This window comes from Oncorhynchus gorbuscha, linkage group LG11, assembly GCF_021184085.1.
Source record: "Oncorhynchus gorbuscha isolate QuinsamMale2020 ecotype Even-year linkage group LG11, OgorEven_v1.0, whole genome shotgun sequence".
Lineage (NCBI taxonomy): Eukaryota > Metazoa > Chordata > Actinopteri > Salmoniformes > Salmonidae > Oncorhynchus > Oncorhynchus gorbuscha.
The window spans coordinates 84,843,306-84,862,128 of record NC_060183.1 but is presented as its reverse complement, the minus strand read 5'-3'; the positions used below and the strand labels follow the sequence as shown (position 1 = coordinate 84,862,128).

The following is an 18,823-nucleotide window of genomic DNA, read 5'->3' as shown; positions in this document are numbered from 1 at the left end:
GACGGAGAACAAGGGAAGCAAGGGGAACACATTCTGAGTAAACATGAAGCGAGGGATTGCACAAGCCTTCTGGGAGATCTGCCGAAGGACAAGATGGTGGATAAAGGAACTAAGTAATTGACAGGAAAAATCATTTCTACATCAATTATAGTCAGTCTCTCGCCTTAATTAACGTAACTAGGGGGAACGGGATGGAGAAATGGTTTCCAATAGGCAGGGTGGGGCTCCACGGGTGGAATGAGTCCGGTTAGAACAAACAGAGTAAAAAACAACAACTAGAAAAAGCTCAAAATAATTCAACCACTGGGTCATACAGTCGGGAGAAACAACATACTCCGTCTGTTGACCTTATCTGGAGTGGAGTTCCACATCCCTCATGCTCCCGGTTCCTCAGAAACTGGTCTGCCTTATCAGGAACTGAAACCAGATTGTTGCCCTTTGCCTCCCTCCTTAGGACCATTCAGATTCAACAGGAACATACTGTATTTGAACAGAATATTAACTTTCCTCACTAAGTAACTTTCTACACACCTAGAACTTCTTGACCCTTCCTAAAATATACGTTCCTTTTTCTTACACATGTAAAGTTATCAATACGTTGTAGTACGGTAACATGAATAAGTATTTTTCAAGCTATATGGGCAGCCTGATGGATCCAGAGCAGGTCCCTGTAATGCAACATGCAGGGACTCATAGGACATTATACAGGGAAAAGTTATAGTATGTTAGCCAGCAGTACGCAATGTGGGTGTCGCACCCTGATCTGTTTCACCTGTCTTTGTGCTTGTCTCCGCCCCCCTCCAGGTGTCGCCCATCTTCCCCATTATCCCCGGTGTATTAATACCTGTGTTCTCTGTTTGTCTGTTGCCAGTTCGTTTTGTTTGTGAAACCTACCAGCTTTTGTTTTTCTAGTCCTTCCCGGTTTTGACCCTGAGCCTGCCTGCTGTTCTGTACCTTGCCCCACCTCACTGGTTTACTGACCCCTGCCTGACCCTGAGACTACCTGCTGTTCTGTACCTTGCCCCACCTCACTGGTTTACTGACCCCTGCCTGACCCTGAGACTACCTGCTGTTCTGTACCTTGCCCCACCTCACTGGTTTACTGACCCCTGCCTGACCCTGAGACTACCTGCTGTTCTGTACCTTGCCCCACCTCACTGGTTTACTGACCCCTGCCTGACCCTGAGACTACCTGCTGTTCTGTACCTTGCCCCACCTCACTGGTTTACTGACCCCTGCCTGACCCTGAGACTACCTGCTGTTCTGTACCTTGCCCCACCTCACTGGTTTACTGACCCCTGCCTGACCCTGAGACTACCTGCTGTTCTGTACCTTGCCCCACCTCACTGGTTTACTGACCCCTGCCTGACCCTGAGACTACCTGCTGTTCTGTACCTTGCCCCACCTCACTGGTTTACTGACCCCTGCCTGACCCTGAGACTACCTGTTACCTTGCCCCACCTCACTGGTTTACTGACCCCTGCCTGACCCTGAGACTACCTGCTGTTCTGTACCTTGCCCCACCTCACTGGTTTACTGACCCCTGCCTGACCCTGAGACTACCTGCTGTTCTGTACCTTGCCCCACCTCACTGGTTTACTGACCCCTGCCTGACCCTGAGACTACCTGCTGTTCTGGACGTTTTGCACCCGCTCAGACCTGCTGTTTTCAACTCTCTAGAGACAGCAGGAGAGGTAGAGATACTCTCAATGATCGGCTATGGAACCCAGACCTGCTGTTTTCAACTCTCTAGAGACAGCAGGAGAGGTAGAGATACTCTCAATGATCGGATATGGAACCCAGACCTGCTGTTTTCAACTCTCTAGAGACAGCAGGAGAGGTAGAGATAATCTCAATGATCGGCTATGGAACCCAGACCTGCTGTTTTCAACTCTCTAGAGACAGCAGGAGAGGTAGAGATACTCTCAATGATCGGCTATGGAACCCAGACCTGCTGTTTTCAACTCTCTAGAGACAGCAGGAGAGGTAGAGATACTCTGAATGATCGGCTATGTAACCCAGACCTGCTGTTTTCAACTCTCTAGAGACAGCAGGAGAGGTAGAGATACTCTCAATGATCGGCTATGGAACCCAGACCTGCTGTTTTCAACTCTCTAGAGACAGCAGGAGCGGTAGAGATACTCTGAATGATCGGCTATGAAAAGCCAACTGACATTTACTCCTGAGGTGCTGACCTGTTGCATCCTCGACAACCACTGTGAAAATTATTATTTGACCATGCTGGTCATCTATGAACATTTGAACATCTTGGCCATGTTCTGTTATAATCTCCACCCGGCCCCAGCCAGAAGAGGACTGGCCACCCCTCAGAGCCTGGTTCCTCTCTAGGTCTCTTCCTAGGTTGACCAGAGCCCAGTGGCACCCTATTCCCTATATAGTACACTACTGTTGACCAGAGCTCTGAGGCACCCTATTCCCTATATAGTACACTACTGTTGACCAGAGCCCTGAGGCACCCTATTCCCTATATAGTACACTACTGTTGACCAGAGCCCAGTGGCACCCTATTCCCTATATAGTACACTACTGTTGACCAGAGCCCAGTAGCACCCTATTCCCTATATAGTGCACTACTGTTGACCAGAGCCCAGTAGCACCCTATTCCCTATATAGTGCACTACCGTTGACCAGAGCCCAGTGGCAAGTAGCCTTGTCCAAGCCAGAATGTCCTGTTTCCTTAAGTGTGAGGCAGCTTGATATACAGGTACACCCCTTGGTCACAATGCAAGTCTATCGTTGACCCCTATAGGCTGGCCTAGGTCTAAAGTAGTGCACTATATTGGGAATAGGGTGCAATTTGAGACACAGAAAACACTTTGATACTGTGGTCCACTAGAACTGCCAGAACGTCAACAACATGGCCTGATACTCCAACCTGCCAGTCAGATTCATGACTTCACCTGATCACCAGTCACTAGGTGGTTATCCCCATGTCCTGCTACACATCACAGCAAGTTATACCATGAGCTAGATGTTATGATGATGCTGAACATCGTATCAATGAGACAAAAATCAGGTCACCTAATTGTCACATGCTGAACAAACTGCACACAAGTTGATTTTGTTCACCCATACCAGAAGCAAATCAGGACACGCAGGTTGAAATATCAAAACAAATATCTTAACAAATTATATTAATTTGGGGACAGGTCAAAAAGCATTAAACATGTATGGCAATTTAGCTTGTTGTTGCTAGCTAATTTGTCCTGGGATATAAAACATTGGGTTGATATTTTACCTGAAATGCACAAGGTCCTCTACTCCAACAATTAATCCACAGATAAAACGGTCAACCGAATGTGTTTCTTGTCATCTCCTTCCTTCAGGCTTCTTGTGTTGTTGTTTGGACTTTATATGACGGTTGGCAACCAACTTTACAGCATTACCACAACCGACTGGAGCGTGGACCTAAGTTCATCTTTCAATCATCCACATGGGTATTTGCTCCTATAAACCAATGAGGAGATGGCACGTGGGTATATTCTCCTATAAACCAATGAGGAGATGGGACGTGGGTATATTCTCCTATAAACCAATGAGGAGATGGGACGTGGGTATATTCTCCTATAAACCAATGAGGAGATGGGACGTGGGTATATGCTCCTATAAACCAATGAGGAGATGGGACGTGGGTATATGCTCCTATAAACCAATGAGGAGATGGGACGTGGGTATATGCTCCTATAAACCAATGAGGAGATGGGACGTGGGTATATGCTCCTATAAACCAATGAGGAGATGGGACGTGGGTATATACTCCTATAAACCAATGAGGAGATGGGACATGGGTATATACTCCTATAAACCAATGAGGAGATGGGACGTGGGTATATACTCCTATAAACCAATGAGGAGATTGGAGAGGCCGGACTTGCAGCGCGTTGAGCATCACAAATAGAACCAAGTTATATTTTAGTGCCTGGCCACGCAGACTCTCGCGAGCAGTGTGGGTGCAATGTTTGCATAACATGTAGATGTACGTTTATATTTGCGACGTTCGCACACGGTGTGGTCAGCACGTTAGGTACCATGAGTACAGAAGACTTCACTCGAAGAAACACTTTCAAAGTTGAAATTTTCCCAGTTTGACTGACTTTCACGTCTTAAAGGGACTGTCGTTTCTCTTTACTTATTTGAGCTGTTCTTGCCATAACATGGACTTGGTCTTTTACCAAATAGGGCTATCTTCTGTATACCACCCCTACCTTGTCACAACACACCTGATTGGTTCAAACACATTAACAAGGAAATATATTCAAAATTAACCTTTAACAAGGCACACCTGTTAATCTAAATGAATTCCAGGTGACTCCCTCGTGCCATATGTGTTATTTCATAGTTTTGATGTCTTCACTATTATTCTACAATGTAGAAAATAGTTTTTTTTTAATTAAAAACCCTTGAATGAGTAGGTGTGTGTCTAAACTCTTGACTGTGGTAGTGTGTGTATTATTCATAGAGACTCTGAAGCAGACAGAAACAATCAACCTAGTCCAGTCCCCCACAATAATACAATATTTTTATTTTATTTGCAATGTTCACAAAGTCCATCAATAGCATGGACACACACACACACACACAAAATAAGTCTAAACTAGGAAATGTACAGTGCATTGTAGACTTGTCAATCAATGAGGTGAACAGATTGACCAGAAGATACTCCATGAAGAGAACAGTTGAAAGAGGAGGGAGACCAGCAGTCTGACAATCACTCACAACCATGAAGAGAACATTTGAAAGAGGAGGAGACCAGCAGTCTGACAATCACTCACAACCATGAAGAGAACATTTGAAAGAGGAGGGAGACCAGCAGTCTGACAATCACTCACAACCATGAAGAGAACATTTGAAAGAGGAGGGAGACCAGCAGTCTGACAATCACTCACAACCATGAAGAGAACAGTTGAAAGAGGGAGACCAGCAGTCTGATAATCACTCACAACCATGAAGAGAACAGTTGAAAGAGGAGAGAGACCAGCAGTCTGACAATCACTCACAACCATGAAGAGAACAGTTGAAAGAGGAGACCAGACCAGTCAGCTCTGATAATCACTCACAACCATGAAGCAAGATGGCTGCCAGATCATATATATATAATGCTCACCTAGGCTATCATCCCAAAATGGCACCTTAAATTCTAGTAGCAAACATTGTTCAAACCTCCACGGTGCGTGTTGCTACGGTCATCCATTATGGCATAATCAGCTCTAACTAAAAACCTAAACAAGTAGTATTCTAACAATTATTTACAGGCATTATTCCATTCAATATTGTTTTCCACGTCTTATTGAACTACACAAGTTGTATTTATTTTTATAAACAAGTTGTATTTATTTATATACATCTTTCAATAACATCTGAAATGTTTCAATACGAGACGGGAAGATAATGCATCTTAAATCTATGCTGTATTCCTTATTGCTGTTACTTCTGTCTTTGTCACCAAGGACAATCTTTACTTCCCAAATGGCACCCTATTCCTTACATGGTGTACTAGTTTTGACCCGGGCCCATCACGAGACCAGGGTCCAGTCAAAACTAGTGCACTTCATAGGGAATAGCATGCCATTTGGCCTCCACCCTGTGTTATTGATGGGGCTCTGGAATCTCAATGGCTTCTGCATCCCTGGTCTGGCCTGAGACTTTCCCTGGGCTTAAACCCTGTGTTATTGATGGGGCTCTGGAATCTCAATGGCTTCTGTATCCCTGGTCTGGCCTGAGACTTTCCCTGGGCTTAAACCCTGGTGTCTAGCCTGAGACTTTCCCTGGGCTTAAACCCTGGTGTCTTGCCTGAGACTTTCCCTGAGCTTAAACCCTGGTGTCTGGCCTGAGACTTTCCCTGGTGTCCGGCCTGAGACTGGTTTCCCTGGGCTTAAACCCTGGTGTCCGGCCTGAGAATATCCCTGGGCTTAAACCCTGGTGTCTGGCCTGAGACTTTGGGCTTAAACCCTGGTGTCTGGCCTGAGACTATCCCTGGTGTCCGGCCTGAGACTTTCCCTGGGCTTAAACCCTGGTGTCTGGCCTGAGACTTTCCCTGGGCTTAAACCCTGGTGTCTGGCCTGAGACTTTCCCTGGGCTTAAACCCTGGTGTCTGGCCTGAGACTTTCCCTGGTGTCTGGCCTGAGACTTTCCCTGGGCTTAAACCCTGGTGTCTGGCCTGAGACTTTCCCTGGGCTTAAACCCTGGTGTCCAGCCTGAGACTTTCCCTGGGCTTAAACCCTGGTGTCCGGCCTGAGACTTTCCCTGGTGTCCGGCCTGAGACTATCCCTGGTGTCCGGCCTGAGACTATCCCTGGTGTCCGGCCTGAGACTTTCCCTGGTGTCCGGCCTGAGACTTTCCCTGGTGTCCGGCCTGAGACTTTCCCTGGTGTCCGGCCTGAGACTTTCCCTGGTGTCCGGCCTGAGACTTTCCCTGGTGTCCGGCCTGAGACTTTCCCTGGGCTTAAACCCTGGTGTCCGGCCTGAGACTTTCCCTGGGCTTAAACCCTGGTGTCCTTCTGAGACTTTCCCTGGGCTTAAACCCTGGTGTTGCACCCCGTCAGACCACTATCTCCCTAGCCTGGTCATGACTGAGACTTTCCCTGGTGTTTATATGGTTCTGTGTCCGGCCTGAGACTTTCCCTGGGCTTAAATCTATAAGGTCATGGGGGAAAGTCGTATCTAAAATGGCACCCTATTCCCTATACACAGAGTACAAAACATTAAGAACACCTGCTCTGTCCATGACATTGACTGACCATAGTTTTCACCTGGATTCACCTGATCCATTATTGATGTCACTTGTTAAATCCACTTCAATCAGTGTAGATGAAGGGGAGGAGACAAGGTTAAAGAAGGATGTTTAAGCCTTGAGACAATTGAGACATGGATTGTGAATGGGCCAGACTAAATATTTAAGTCCTTTTGAACAGGGTTTGGTAGTAGGTGGCAGACGCACCGGTTTGAGTCAAGAACTGCAACGCTGCTGGGTTTTTCCACTCTAAACAGTTTCCCGTGTGGATCAAGAATGGTCCACCAACCACAGGACATCCAGCCAACTCGCCACAACTGTGGGAAGCATTGGAGTCAACATGGGCCAGCATCCCTGTGGAACGCTTTAGACATCTTGTCGAGTTAACATGGGGCCAGCATCCCTGGGCCAGCATCCCTGTAGAACGCTTTAGACATCTTGTCGAGTTAACATGTACCAGCATCCCTGTGGAATGCTTTCGAACAACTTGTAGAGTCAACATGTACCAGCATCCCTGTGGAATGCTTTCGAACAACTTGTAGAGTCAACATTGGCCAGCATCCCTGTGGAACGCTTTAGACACCTTGTGGAGTCAACATGGGCCAGCATCCCTGTGGAACGCTTTAGACACCTTGTGGAGTCAACATGGGCCAGCATCCCTGTGGAACACTTTAGACACCTTGTAGAGTCAATGTCGCGGCGAATGAAGGCTGTTCTGAGGTCATGTGGCCTCTTTTTTGACTAGGACCCATAGGGAGACACCCAGACCCTTCTCATTAGACCCGTCTGTACATTCCTCATCAACACTGGAACACATGCCCTCTCTCCCCCCTAGACCTGATTGGGGCTATCTGGCTCACCATTGTAAATGAATGGGTCTGTGTCCCAAACTGCACCCTATCCCCTATTTAGTGCATTACGTTTGACCAGGGCTCTGGTCCAATTTGGGACACATCCAGGGACTTTCTGAGCTCATATGTTAACGCTCCACTCTACTGATTCATCTCCTGGAATAATGAACAGCAGCTGACTATCTGACTTCACAATACTGCTCTATGTCCAGACAGCCTGGGGAGGGAGAGAGAGACAGAGAGACAGAGAGACAGAGAGACAGAGAGAGACAGACAGACAGACACAGACAGAGAGAGAGAGAGAGAGACAGAGACAGAGAGACAGAGAGAGAGACAGAGAGAGAGAGAGAGATATATAAATTGTCCTGAGGACATATAATATCGATTTAAAAAGTATTCACTTTACAAGGTATTCTGTTGTATGTGTAGGTTTACCATCTAACCCCAGAGTCTACAAGGTATTCTGTTGTATGGGTTTACCATCAGAGTCTAAGCCTGGTAGCACAGTAGCCACACTACGTATACAGTCACACGACAAAAGACCTAGGCTGTGTCACAAATGGAACCCTGTTCAACCTACATAGTGCACTACAGAGCTATATGGGACTAGGTCAAAAGAAGTAAAAGATAGGGAATAGGATGCCGTTGTGGACTACAGCTACAGAACTTCCACACTACACAATGTGACACCAATGAAATTAATAGGGGGGAGATAGAAATGTTTTCCATATGTTTCTTCCCACCAAAATACACGTTTAAATCCCAAAAAAAGGTTTCAGCCTAATCACTGACAGACCAGGCAGTCAGAGGAACTTCACTGACAGACCAGACAGTCAGAGGAACTTCACGGGACGATGAGGAGTGCTTCACGGGACGATGAGGAGTGCTTCACGGGACGATGAGGATCGCTTCATGGGACGATGAGGATCGCTTCACGGGGGAGTGAAGATGAGGATCGCTTCACGGGAGTGAAGATGAGGATCGCTTCACGGGAGTGAAGATGAGGATTGCTTCACGGGAGTGAAGATGAGGATTGCTTCACGGGAGTGAAGATGAGGATTGCTTCACGGGAGTGAAGATGAGGATTGCTTCACGGGAGTGAAGATGAGGATTGCTTCACGGGACGATGAGGATTGCTTCACGGGACGATGAGGATTGCTTCACGGGACGATGAGGATTGCTTCACGGGACGATGAGGATTGCTTCACGGGAGTGAAGATGAGGATTGCTTCACGGGAGTGAAGATGAGGATTGCTTCACGGGAGTGAAGATGAGGATTGCTTCACGGGACGATGAGGATTGCTTCACGGGACGATGAGGATTGCTTCACGGGACGATGAGGATTGCTTCACGGGAGTGAAGATGAGGATTGCTTCACGGGAGTGAAGATGAGGATTGCTTCACGGGAGTGAAGATGAGGATTGCTTCACGGGACGATGAGGATTGCTTCACGGGAGTGAAGGTAGAACAGAGCGTCATACTGTAGGGTCAGGCTTTTGTTCCAGCCCTGCACTAACACACCCAATCAGCTAATCATGGTCCAGACCAAAGTGTGTTAGTGCAGGGCTGTAATAAAAGCTTGCACAACCAGGAAGTAACTCTGAAGGAGCTGAGCAGGAGACTCCTGATGAGGAAGTACAGCTGTGATCTTGTTGGCTCAGGTAACTACAGATCAGTGTACCAGCACATGGCGAGAAAATACATCTGACCAGGCAACAAACAAACAAAACCAGAGCAAAGGCAATGCAGCTTTCAGTAGTTCTCATATTTTAAAAAAACTAACAGTGAGCGGAGAAGGATTTTATTCTAGAGTTAGTGCTGCTGGAGACCTAGCGATATTGTACCAACATATTAATGATAGCCCAGTGAAGCTTACTATAGGAAGTGTCTTATCCCCAAAGACTGGCTGAAGAGAGTTACACTATTTACAAATGGCAACATATTCCCTTTATAGGGCCCATAGGGCTCTGGTTAAAAGTAGTGCACTATATAGGGAACAGGGTGCATTTGGGACACAACCCTTCTCTCCTGCCATGGGCCCGTTCTCCCTATTGGAGAATAGTCCAAGCAAGAGTTTTAAAATGAAAAACAGGAAGGAAGAGCACCAGTAACATAAAATAATTAAAACATTTTAACACACAGGTTAAAAACAGCCAACACTTTGAATGCTTCCATAGCTGCTTCTTTCTTCTTCTCGATGTCACCATCTCTTTGTACGCGTCCCTAACTGTACCCTATTCCTTAAATAGTCCACTACTGTTGAGCAGAGCAGAATGTACGGGCAAGTGTGGGCCCGGGTCAGAAAGTGCACTATGTAGGGAATAGGGTGCCATCTGGGAAATCGGTTCAGTCTGTGTCTGGTATTGTCTCTGGGGGTGATTGGATGCAGGGTGTTGTCCCTGTAGGTGGGACTCGTGCAGGTAGCTATACGTCCAGGATCTCATCGGCCGTACCTCCGCATCGTAACCTGTAGCGCCCCGTTCGCCAGCTGATGGTGGGGTCCCACAGGGCCGATAGAAAGATCTGGATGGTCATGGACTCTCTGATGAACCAGGCTACAGCATAGTCCAGTTTGGAGAAGGCCGGCGCACCGCCCTGTGAGATGAAATCAAGGAATATTGATTTACGGCTACAGCTTTATTCTCCATGTGTCTGTCTCAAGGTACAGGAAGTCGTCGCTACTCGAGTCTCTTGACTTTTGAACATCTCTGGCTCTAGCTAGCACTGGGCTGCACAGATTAAACACATAGCCTGGTCCCTCTCTAGGTTTCTTCCTAGGTTCTGGCCTTTTTAGGGAGTTTTTCCTAGCCACCGTGCTTCTACACCTGCATTGCTTGCTGTTTGGGGGTTTTAGGCTGGGTTTCTGTACAGCACTTTGAGATATCAGCTGATGTACGAAGGGCTCTATATATCAATTTGATTAAACCTCTCTGGCTCTAGCTAGCACAGATTAAGTGTGACAATGGACAATGTGAAAGCCGCTATTGCGAGCCAGTATAGTCTCTATTCCTAGAGAGTACTCCATCCACTACCTAAACCAGCCTGTGGACTCCTCGAAGCTAGATGTAGTCAGGATGAACCATACTTGACAGTGTGTGTGTGTGTGTGTGTGTGTGTGTGTGTGTGTGTGTGTGTGTGTACCTGAACTCCTCGGAGCTGGATGTAGTCAGAGATGAACCACGCCAGACAGTGGCACATGAAGAAGACCATAATATCCCAGTGGAAGACATGATGCGCGGCCCAGCCAATGATCAGGCTGGCTACGAAACACTCCGAGATGGGCTCACAGACGGTGGCGGGGAGCATGTTGATACGAAGCTTGGCCCATCTGAGAGGGAGGATCAGACAGCATAGTAGAAACTGAAGAATTTTCCTCCAAATGTAGCAGGCCAGTCAGTGGACTTCAAATGGACTACTAAGAGACTAATACAACAGCTAAATAAACATGCTGATATAAACTAGAACCATGTGTTGAACTCAGTTCCTGGAGGGCTGTGTCTGCTGTGGTCTTCACGGATTCATCAGGTCCAAAGAAGAGCAAAATCACACAGACCCGTGGCCCTGCGGGGAACTCGGTTCCCACAGACCCGTGGCCCTGCGGGGAACTCGGTTCCCACAGACCCGTGGCCCTGCGGGGAACTCGGTTCCCACAGACCCGTGGCCCTGCGGGGAACTCGGTTCCCACAGACCCGTGGCCCTGCGGGGAACTCGGTTCCCACAGACCCGTGGCCCTGCGGGGAACTCGGTTCCCACAGACCCGTGGCCCTGCGGGGAACTCGGTTCCCACAGACCCGTGGCCCTGCGGGGAACTCAGTTTGACACCCCTGCTCTAGAACAATGGGTGTGTGAGACACTTTATAGCTCTGGGTCTTCCACTATGAGATACGAGGACAAAAAAGCCCCAATGGCTTACCTGATCATGCGGGACTGGAACTGAGCAATAGAATAGGACCCAGAGTTCTGCATGGCTACCTGTGTTGCCATGGAGAACTTCCATCCCCTGTGAGACAAGGGAGGGACAAAGGAAACAATGAGCCTTCAGTTAAAAAGGGAAGTTCAAGTTGCAATCACTCCCATTGATTGTTAGCTAGAAGTGGTTTGGGTTAAATTAGCTTGCGTTTCTAGTGTTGGTTTACAGAAAACTGACCGTGGATTACAGTTTGTCCTGGCCTATATTCAGGGTGAGGAGCCTTCATCATGGACTTCCCGTTTAACACCTATAGTAGGACCTGGACCACAGCCATACACTATTTTTTTCAGGGTAGCCCAATTGAGACCAGGGTCTCATTCCAATGGAAGCGTATCAATAAACCATACCACAGCATGATCAATTACTGATGTTTGGTGGCACGATAATCAATAAAACAGGCCACCGTGTTGGGGGAGGACTAAAGACGGGCCAGCGTGTTGGGGGAGGACGAGAGACGGGCCAGCGTGTTGGGGGAGGACGAGAGACGGGCCAGCGTGTTGGGGGAGGACGAGAGACGGGTCAGCGTGTTGGGGGAGGACGAGAGACGGGCCAGCGTGTTGGGGAGGACGAGAGACGGGCCAGCGTGTTGGGGGAGGACGAGAGACGGGCCAGCGTGTTGGGGGAGGACGAGAGACGGGCCACCGTGTTGGGGGAGGACGAGAGACGGGCCACCGTGTTGGGGGAGGACGAGAGACGGGCCACCGTGTTGGGGGAGGACGAGAGACGGGCCAGCGTGTTGGGGGAGGACTAGAAGGCAAAGATGTAAACAATAGAAATTAAATAGAAAACAAATAGAATAAGGTGCCATGTGACGTGTCAACTCCTCCCAGCATTAACACAGTCAACTCCTCCCACCGTGTGGGGGAACACAGTCAACTCCTCCCAGCGTGTTGGGGGAGGACTAGAAGGCAAAGATGTAAACAATAGAAATTAAATAGAAAACAAATAGAATAAGGTGCCATTTAACACAGTCAACTCCTCCCAGCATTAACACAGTCAACTCCTCCCAGCATTAACACAGTCAACTCCTCCCAGCATTAACACAGTCAACTCCTCCTAGCATTAACACAGTCAACTCCTCCTAGCATTAACACAGTCAACTCCTCCTAGCATTAACACAGTCAACTCCTCCTAGCATTAACACAGTCAACTCCTCCTAGCATTAACACAGTACTCCTCCTAGCATTAACACAGTCAACTCCTCCTAGCATTAACACAGTCAACTCCTCCTAGCATTAACACAGTCAACTCCTCCTAGCATTAACACAGTCAACTCCTCCTAGCATTAACACAGTCAACTCCTCCTAGCATTAACACAGTCAACTCCTCCTAGCATTAACACAGTCAACTCCTCCTAGCATTAACACAGTCAACTCCTCCTAGCATTAACACAGTCAACTCCTCCTAGCATTAACACAGTCAACTCCTCCTAGCATTAACACAGTCAACTCCTCCCAGCGGTAACAAGGAAGATAAAGTAATGACTGCACCTGTCAGCGATAGCCTTCGCCATGAAGTAGTCCTCAGCGATGTATTGAGCGAAGGCGATCAGCCCTCCAGCCTGGTCCAGGATATCTTTTCTCATCAGACAGGACATTCCAGTCACACACTTAATACCCGTCACATTTGCTGAGATGTAGGAGCGCGGGTGGGACGTGCCAAAATACACCTGTTAGGAAATGGAGGTAGATTACTGGTAGGACAGATTACAGATCATTGAGACAGGCCTAAGACCCCTAGACCAGGGATAATCAATTCGATTCAGCCGCAGGCCGATTCATTGAGTGGATGGTCAGGTGGCTGGATCATAATTACAAATAATTGGTAGACTGCAAATTGTCTGCAATGTGGCCAAACAGATATAATATTTAACTAAAACATAATCACATTACATTTGTATACAATCACAAACTCGGCAAAAAAAGAAAACGTCCCTTTTTCAGGATGGAAACAACAACGTCCCGAGTTCCACCAGGAACATACATTCCCTCCATGAGTTCTCAGACTGTCTGCAATAGGCTGAGAGAGGCTGGACTGAGGGCTTGTAGGCCTGTTGTAAGGCAGGTTCTCACCAGTGTCATGACGTTGGCCTCTTTGGGTATAGTAAGCCCATCCCCCTCTCCCTGCCTCCCCCTTGCCTCCTTCAACTAGGCTGCTGTGGTCAAGAGAGAGGTCATAAATTCCTGAGAAGGACCTCAGGACACACAGTTATAGAGAACTCACAGAACTTGAGGTACGAACAAATGTCATGTTCCGGAGAAAGTATAAAAGATGGGTGAAGAATCCAGCTACGAACTGGTCCGTTTGTCACAATTTAGGGAAGCTCATGGGAGACGGTGTGGCCACATTACCATAACGCCGTTTATATAATAGCCCCAGATATGAGGTTTACATCTAATTGTTGTATAAGATGAATGAGTGAGTATGATACTGTTTACACAATTTTTCAATGTGATTTTGGACTGTTTAATGAAGGAAAACTCAAAAAGGGAATTGGATTTGAACTAAAATCAGAAGACCGCCCCTGAGCCCAGTTAGGGTCAGACATCCTGGACCGCCCCTGAGCCCAGTTAGGGTCAGACATCCTGGGACAGCCCTTTGCTGCCATTCCGAATAAAACCCAACTTTGAGAAATTATCAGGAGACCATGTTTTTCCTCCACTCGGAGATGGCTAAAGGTGTAGACCATTGCTGAATATTTTTAACCATACCACGTGGTTAAATTCTTAGACTAGCGATACCGACAGAATGAGAACAAGTCTTTGATACTAATTACTAGTCTGCAGCTAGGAATTCGGTATCATTGAATGCGAAGAACGACAACCGCCGAAACACCCATTCTATAACAAATGTCACTCTGAACAATCCCCTCTAACCACAACCGAGAGAGAGAGGGGAGAGACGGACAATTCTGCAAAATAAATGAACTTTTCACCAGCGATCAAGATGACACACTGAGCGTAAATATATATATTGATTGCAATGGTTCCCGAATGAGTGAGCGTTCATGTGCAAAGGATTAGCATTTTAATTGTTATAATTATTAACTCTGTAGTGACTTCTTAGTCGACCCCCACTTCCCTTTTGTCTAACAAGCCGCCATGCCGGTTTAGCCCACTAGGGGGCACATTCTCCTATCACCACATTTACCTTGTTTGTTTATGCATCTCTGTGAATTACTTAGTTAGCAATAAATAAATGATTTAAGACAATTGATGTATGGATGACATAGTGAAGACTGGGTTCGTGCAGATAACCAACAATTTACGACGTTTGGAATGAGACTAACGTGAGGTAAAGCAAATAATTCATTAATTCGAAGACTAATAGATCAGAGAAAACATCAGAAAAGTTATTTTAGGAAATTATAACTTTGTAATCTGAATATTTTTCCTTGGTGCCCCGACTTCCTAGTTAATTAGTTATGTGACTAATCAGTTGCATAGTAACTAATAACAGAGAATCTTTGAAGAAAACTATCAGTCTTCAGTTAATGATCGTAAAGACACCAGGCAGGTTCACACCAGATATTACAGAAAACAACGTCGCCTATGGGCACAAACCCACCGCTGAGTCACGGTTTTGTCTCACCATGGCTGATGGTCGGATTCGCGTTTATCGTCGAAGGAATGAGCCTAACACCGAGGCCTGTAATCTGGAGCGGGATCAATTTGAAGATGGAGGGTCTGTCATGGTCTGGGGCGGTGTGTCACAGCTTCATCGGACTGAGCTTGTTGTCATTGCAGGCAATCTTACAGGGAAGACATCCTCCTCCCTCATGTGGTACCCTTCCTGCAGGCTCATCCTGACATGACCCTCCAGCATGACAATGCCACCAGCCATACTGCTTGTTCTGTGCGTGAATTCCTGCAACACAGGAATGTCAGTGTTCTGTCATGGCCAGCGAAGAGCCCGGATCTCAATCCCATTGAGCACGTCTGGGACCTGTTGGATCGGAGGGTGAGGGCTAGGGCCATTCCCCCCAGAAATGTCTGGGAACTTGCAGGTGTCTTGGTGGAAGAGTAGGGTAACATCTCACAGCAAGAACTGGCAAATCTGGTGCAGTCCATGAGGAGGAGATGCACTGCAGTGCTTAATGCAGCTGGTGGCCACACCAGATACTGACTGTTACTTTTGATTTTGACCCCCTCTTTGTTCAGGCACATATTATTTAATTTCTGTTAGTCACATGTCTGTGGAATTGGTTCAGTTTATGTCTCAGTTATTGAATCTTATGTTCATACAAATATTTACACATGTTAAGTTTTCTGAAAATAAACAAAGTTGACAGTTTATTTTTTTGCCCAGTTTATATATCTCTCTATAATGCGTGGAACTACTTTGGAAAACAATTTCAAAATCACTGGAGTTTTTAGAGACTTATGTCCATCTCACCAAAAAACAAGTAAATATTTGTTTTGCTCAGAAAACACAGATAAAAATACAAATCCCGCCAGTTGGGGAACCCTGTCCTAGAACTTTATATACATATACAATACCAGTCCAAAGTTTGGACACAAGGGTTTTTATGTTTTACTATTTTATACATTGTAGAATAATAGTGACGACGTCAAAACTATGAAACAACACATATGGAATCGTGTGTTAAACAAATCAATGTTGTATTTGAGATTCTTCAAAGTAGCCACCCTTTGCCTTGATGACAGCTTTGTACACTCTTGGCACTTTCTCAACCAGCTTCATAAGGTAGTCAGTCACCTGGAATGCATTTCAATAAACAGGTGTGCCTTGTTAAATGTTAATTTATGGTATTTCCTTAATGCATTTCAACCAATCAGTTGTGTTGTGATAGGGTAGGGATGGTATACAGAAGATAGTTGTATTTGGTAAAAGGCCAAGTCCATATTATGACAAGAACAGCTCAAATAAGCTAATAGAAATGACAGTCCATCATTACTTTAAGGCATGAATGTCAGTCGATCCAGAAAATGTAAAGAACTTTGAACGTTTCTTTTAGTGCAGTCGCAAAAACAATCAATCGCTATGATGAAACTGGCTCTCACGAGGACCGCTACAGGAAAGAGGACCGCCACCATTTAAATCCATTTTGTTTGTAGCTACATCTTGTTCGGCCAGTGTTGTGTCAAGTCACTCTGGTTCACACAGACTGGAACCATATATAACTCTGTTCTGTTTGTAGCTACAGACTGGAACCATATATAACTCTGTTCTGTTTCTAGCTACAGAACCATATATAACTCTGTTCTGTTTGTAGCTACAGACTGGAACCATATATAACTCTGTTCTGTTTGTAGCTACAGACTGGAACCATATATAACTCTGTTCTGTTTCTAGCTACAGAACCATATATAACTCTGTTCTGTTTGTAGCTACAGACTGGAACCATGTATAACTCTGTTCTGTTTGTAGCTACAGACTGGAACCATATTTACATTTACATTTAAGTCATTTAGCAGACGCTCTTATCCAGAGCGACTTAACTCTGTTCTGTTTGTAGCTACAGACTGGAACCATATAACTCTGTTCTGTTTGTAGCTACTTCCTGTTCGGCCAGTGTTGTCAAGTCACTCTGGTTCACACTGACCGTGGCGTGTTGCAGAAAGTCGCCCATCACAACTTTATCCAACTGATCTGTCGATAGCGGCTGCTACATTCAGCCAATCAATGTTGTGGAGAAAAGTAGAAAAACGTATAATTCTCGATGGCTAATGTTATATATTTCAGCACCACCACGGTATAAAGGACAATCAACACATACTGAGCAGCTCTTATTATAGACAGAAGCATGCTACATGGCAGACCAAGTGTAGCAGGAAGCCCTGTCTGTTAGGACACTCACCTGTTCTAGTGTAGCAGGAAGCCCTGTCTCTAAGGACACTCACCTGTTCCAGTGTAGCAGGAAGCCCTGTCTGTAAGGACACTCACCTGTTCTAGTGTAGCAGGAAGCCCTGTCTGTAAGGACACGCACCTGTTCTAGTGTAGCAGGAAGCCCTGTCTGTTAGGACACTCACCTGTTCTAGTGTAGCAGGAAGCCATGTCTGTTAGGACACTCACCTGTTCTAGTGTAGCAGGAAGCCCTGTCTGTAAGGACACTCACCTGTTCTAGTGTAGCAGGAAGCCCAGTCTGTTAGGACACTCACCTGTTCTAGTGTAGCAGGAAGCCCGGTCTGTTAGGACACTCACCTGTTCTAGTGTAGCAGGAAGCCCTGTCTGTAAGGACACTCACCTGTTCTAGTGTAGCAGCGAAGCCCTGTCTGTCGGCCACGTAGGGAAGGCCATGGACTAACCCCACCTTCTCCGTCATCTGATAGGCCATATCTGTCAGGGTGTCCGGTTTCACTGGCAAGTAAGAGGACAGGATTGGCCAATCAATCAATAGTTGAGTCAACAAATCAGGAAATGGGATAAAATAACTTATCATGGGCAAAGGATTTCATCCAACATTGAATCAAATAGTAACATGTTTGTAAGAAGAGCAATCAAAGCCTTATGATCTACAGTTGAAGTCAGAAGTTTACATACACTTAGGTTGGAGTCATTAAAACTCTAAATGTATTGTTAAATGTATTGTTAACAAACTATAGTTGTGGCAACTCGGTTAGAACATCTACTTTGTGCATGACAAATCATTTTTCCAAGAATTGTTTACAGACAGATTATTTCACTTATAATTCACTGTATCACAATTCCAGTGCGTCAGAAGTTGACTGTGCCTTTAAACAGCTTGGAAAATTCCAGAAAATGATGTCATGGCTTTGGAAGCTTCCAATAGGCTAATTGAAATAATTTGAGTCAATTGGAGGTGTACCTGTGGATGTTTTCAAGGCCTACCTTCAAAATCAAAATAAATCAGCCAAGACCTCAGAAAAATAATTGTAGACCTTCACAAGTCTGGTTCATCCTTGGGAGTAATTTACAAATGCCTGAAGGTACCACGTTCATCTGTACAAACAATAGTATGCAAGAATAAACACCATGGGACCACGCAGCCGTCATACCGCTCAGGAAGGAGACGCGTTCTGTTGCCTAGAGATGAACGTACTTTGGTGCGAAAAGTGCAAATCAATCCCAGAACAACAGCAAAGGACCTTGTGAAGATGCTGGAGGAAACAGGTACAAAAGTATCTATATCCACAGTAAACGCGTCCTATATCGACATAATCTGAAAGGCTGCTCAGCAAAGGAAGAAGCAACCACTCCAAAACCGCCATAAAACGCCAGACTACGTTTTACAACTGCTCATGGGGACAAAGGTCGTACTTTTTGGAGA

General features: G+C 46.2%; 1 protein-coding gene across 1 annotated transcript in view; it reads right to left on the bottom strand.

Annotated features, from left to right (window-relative positions):
* Positions 1–7,054: 7,054 nt before the first annotated feature.
* The window catches only part of LOC123989571 (ceramide glucosyltransferase-like), a 47,658-nt gene continuing 35,889 nt past the window's right edge, over positions 7,055–18,823 (bottom strand). The window contains exons 5-9 of the mRNA XM_046290687.1: positions 17,780–17,892; positions 13,062–13,240; positions 11,515–11,601; positions 10,743–10,929; positions 7,055–10,196 (exon numbers count right to left, since the gene is read on the bottom strand). Coding sequence (XP_046146643.1) covers positions 10,026–10,196; positions 10,743–10,929; positions 11,515–11,601; positions 13,062–13,240; positions 17,780–17,892 — 737 coding nt within the window. The 3' untranslated portion in view covers positions 7,055–10,025. The remainder of the gene's footprint in view (positions 10,197–10,742; positions 10,930–11,514; positions 11,602–13,061; positions 13,241–17,779; positions 17,893–18,823) is intronic.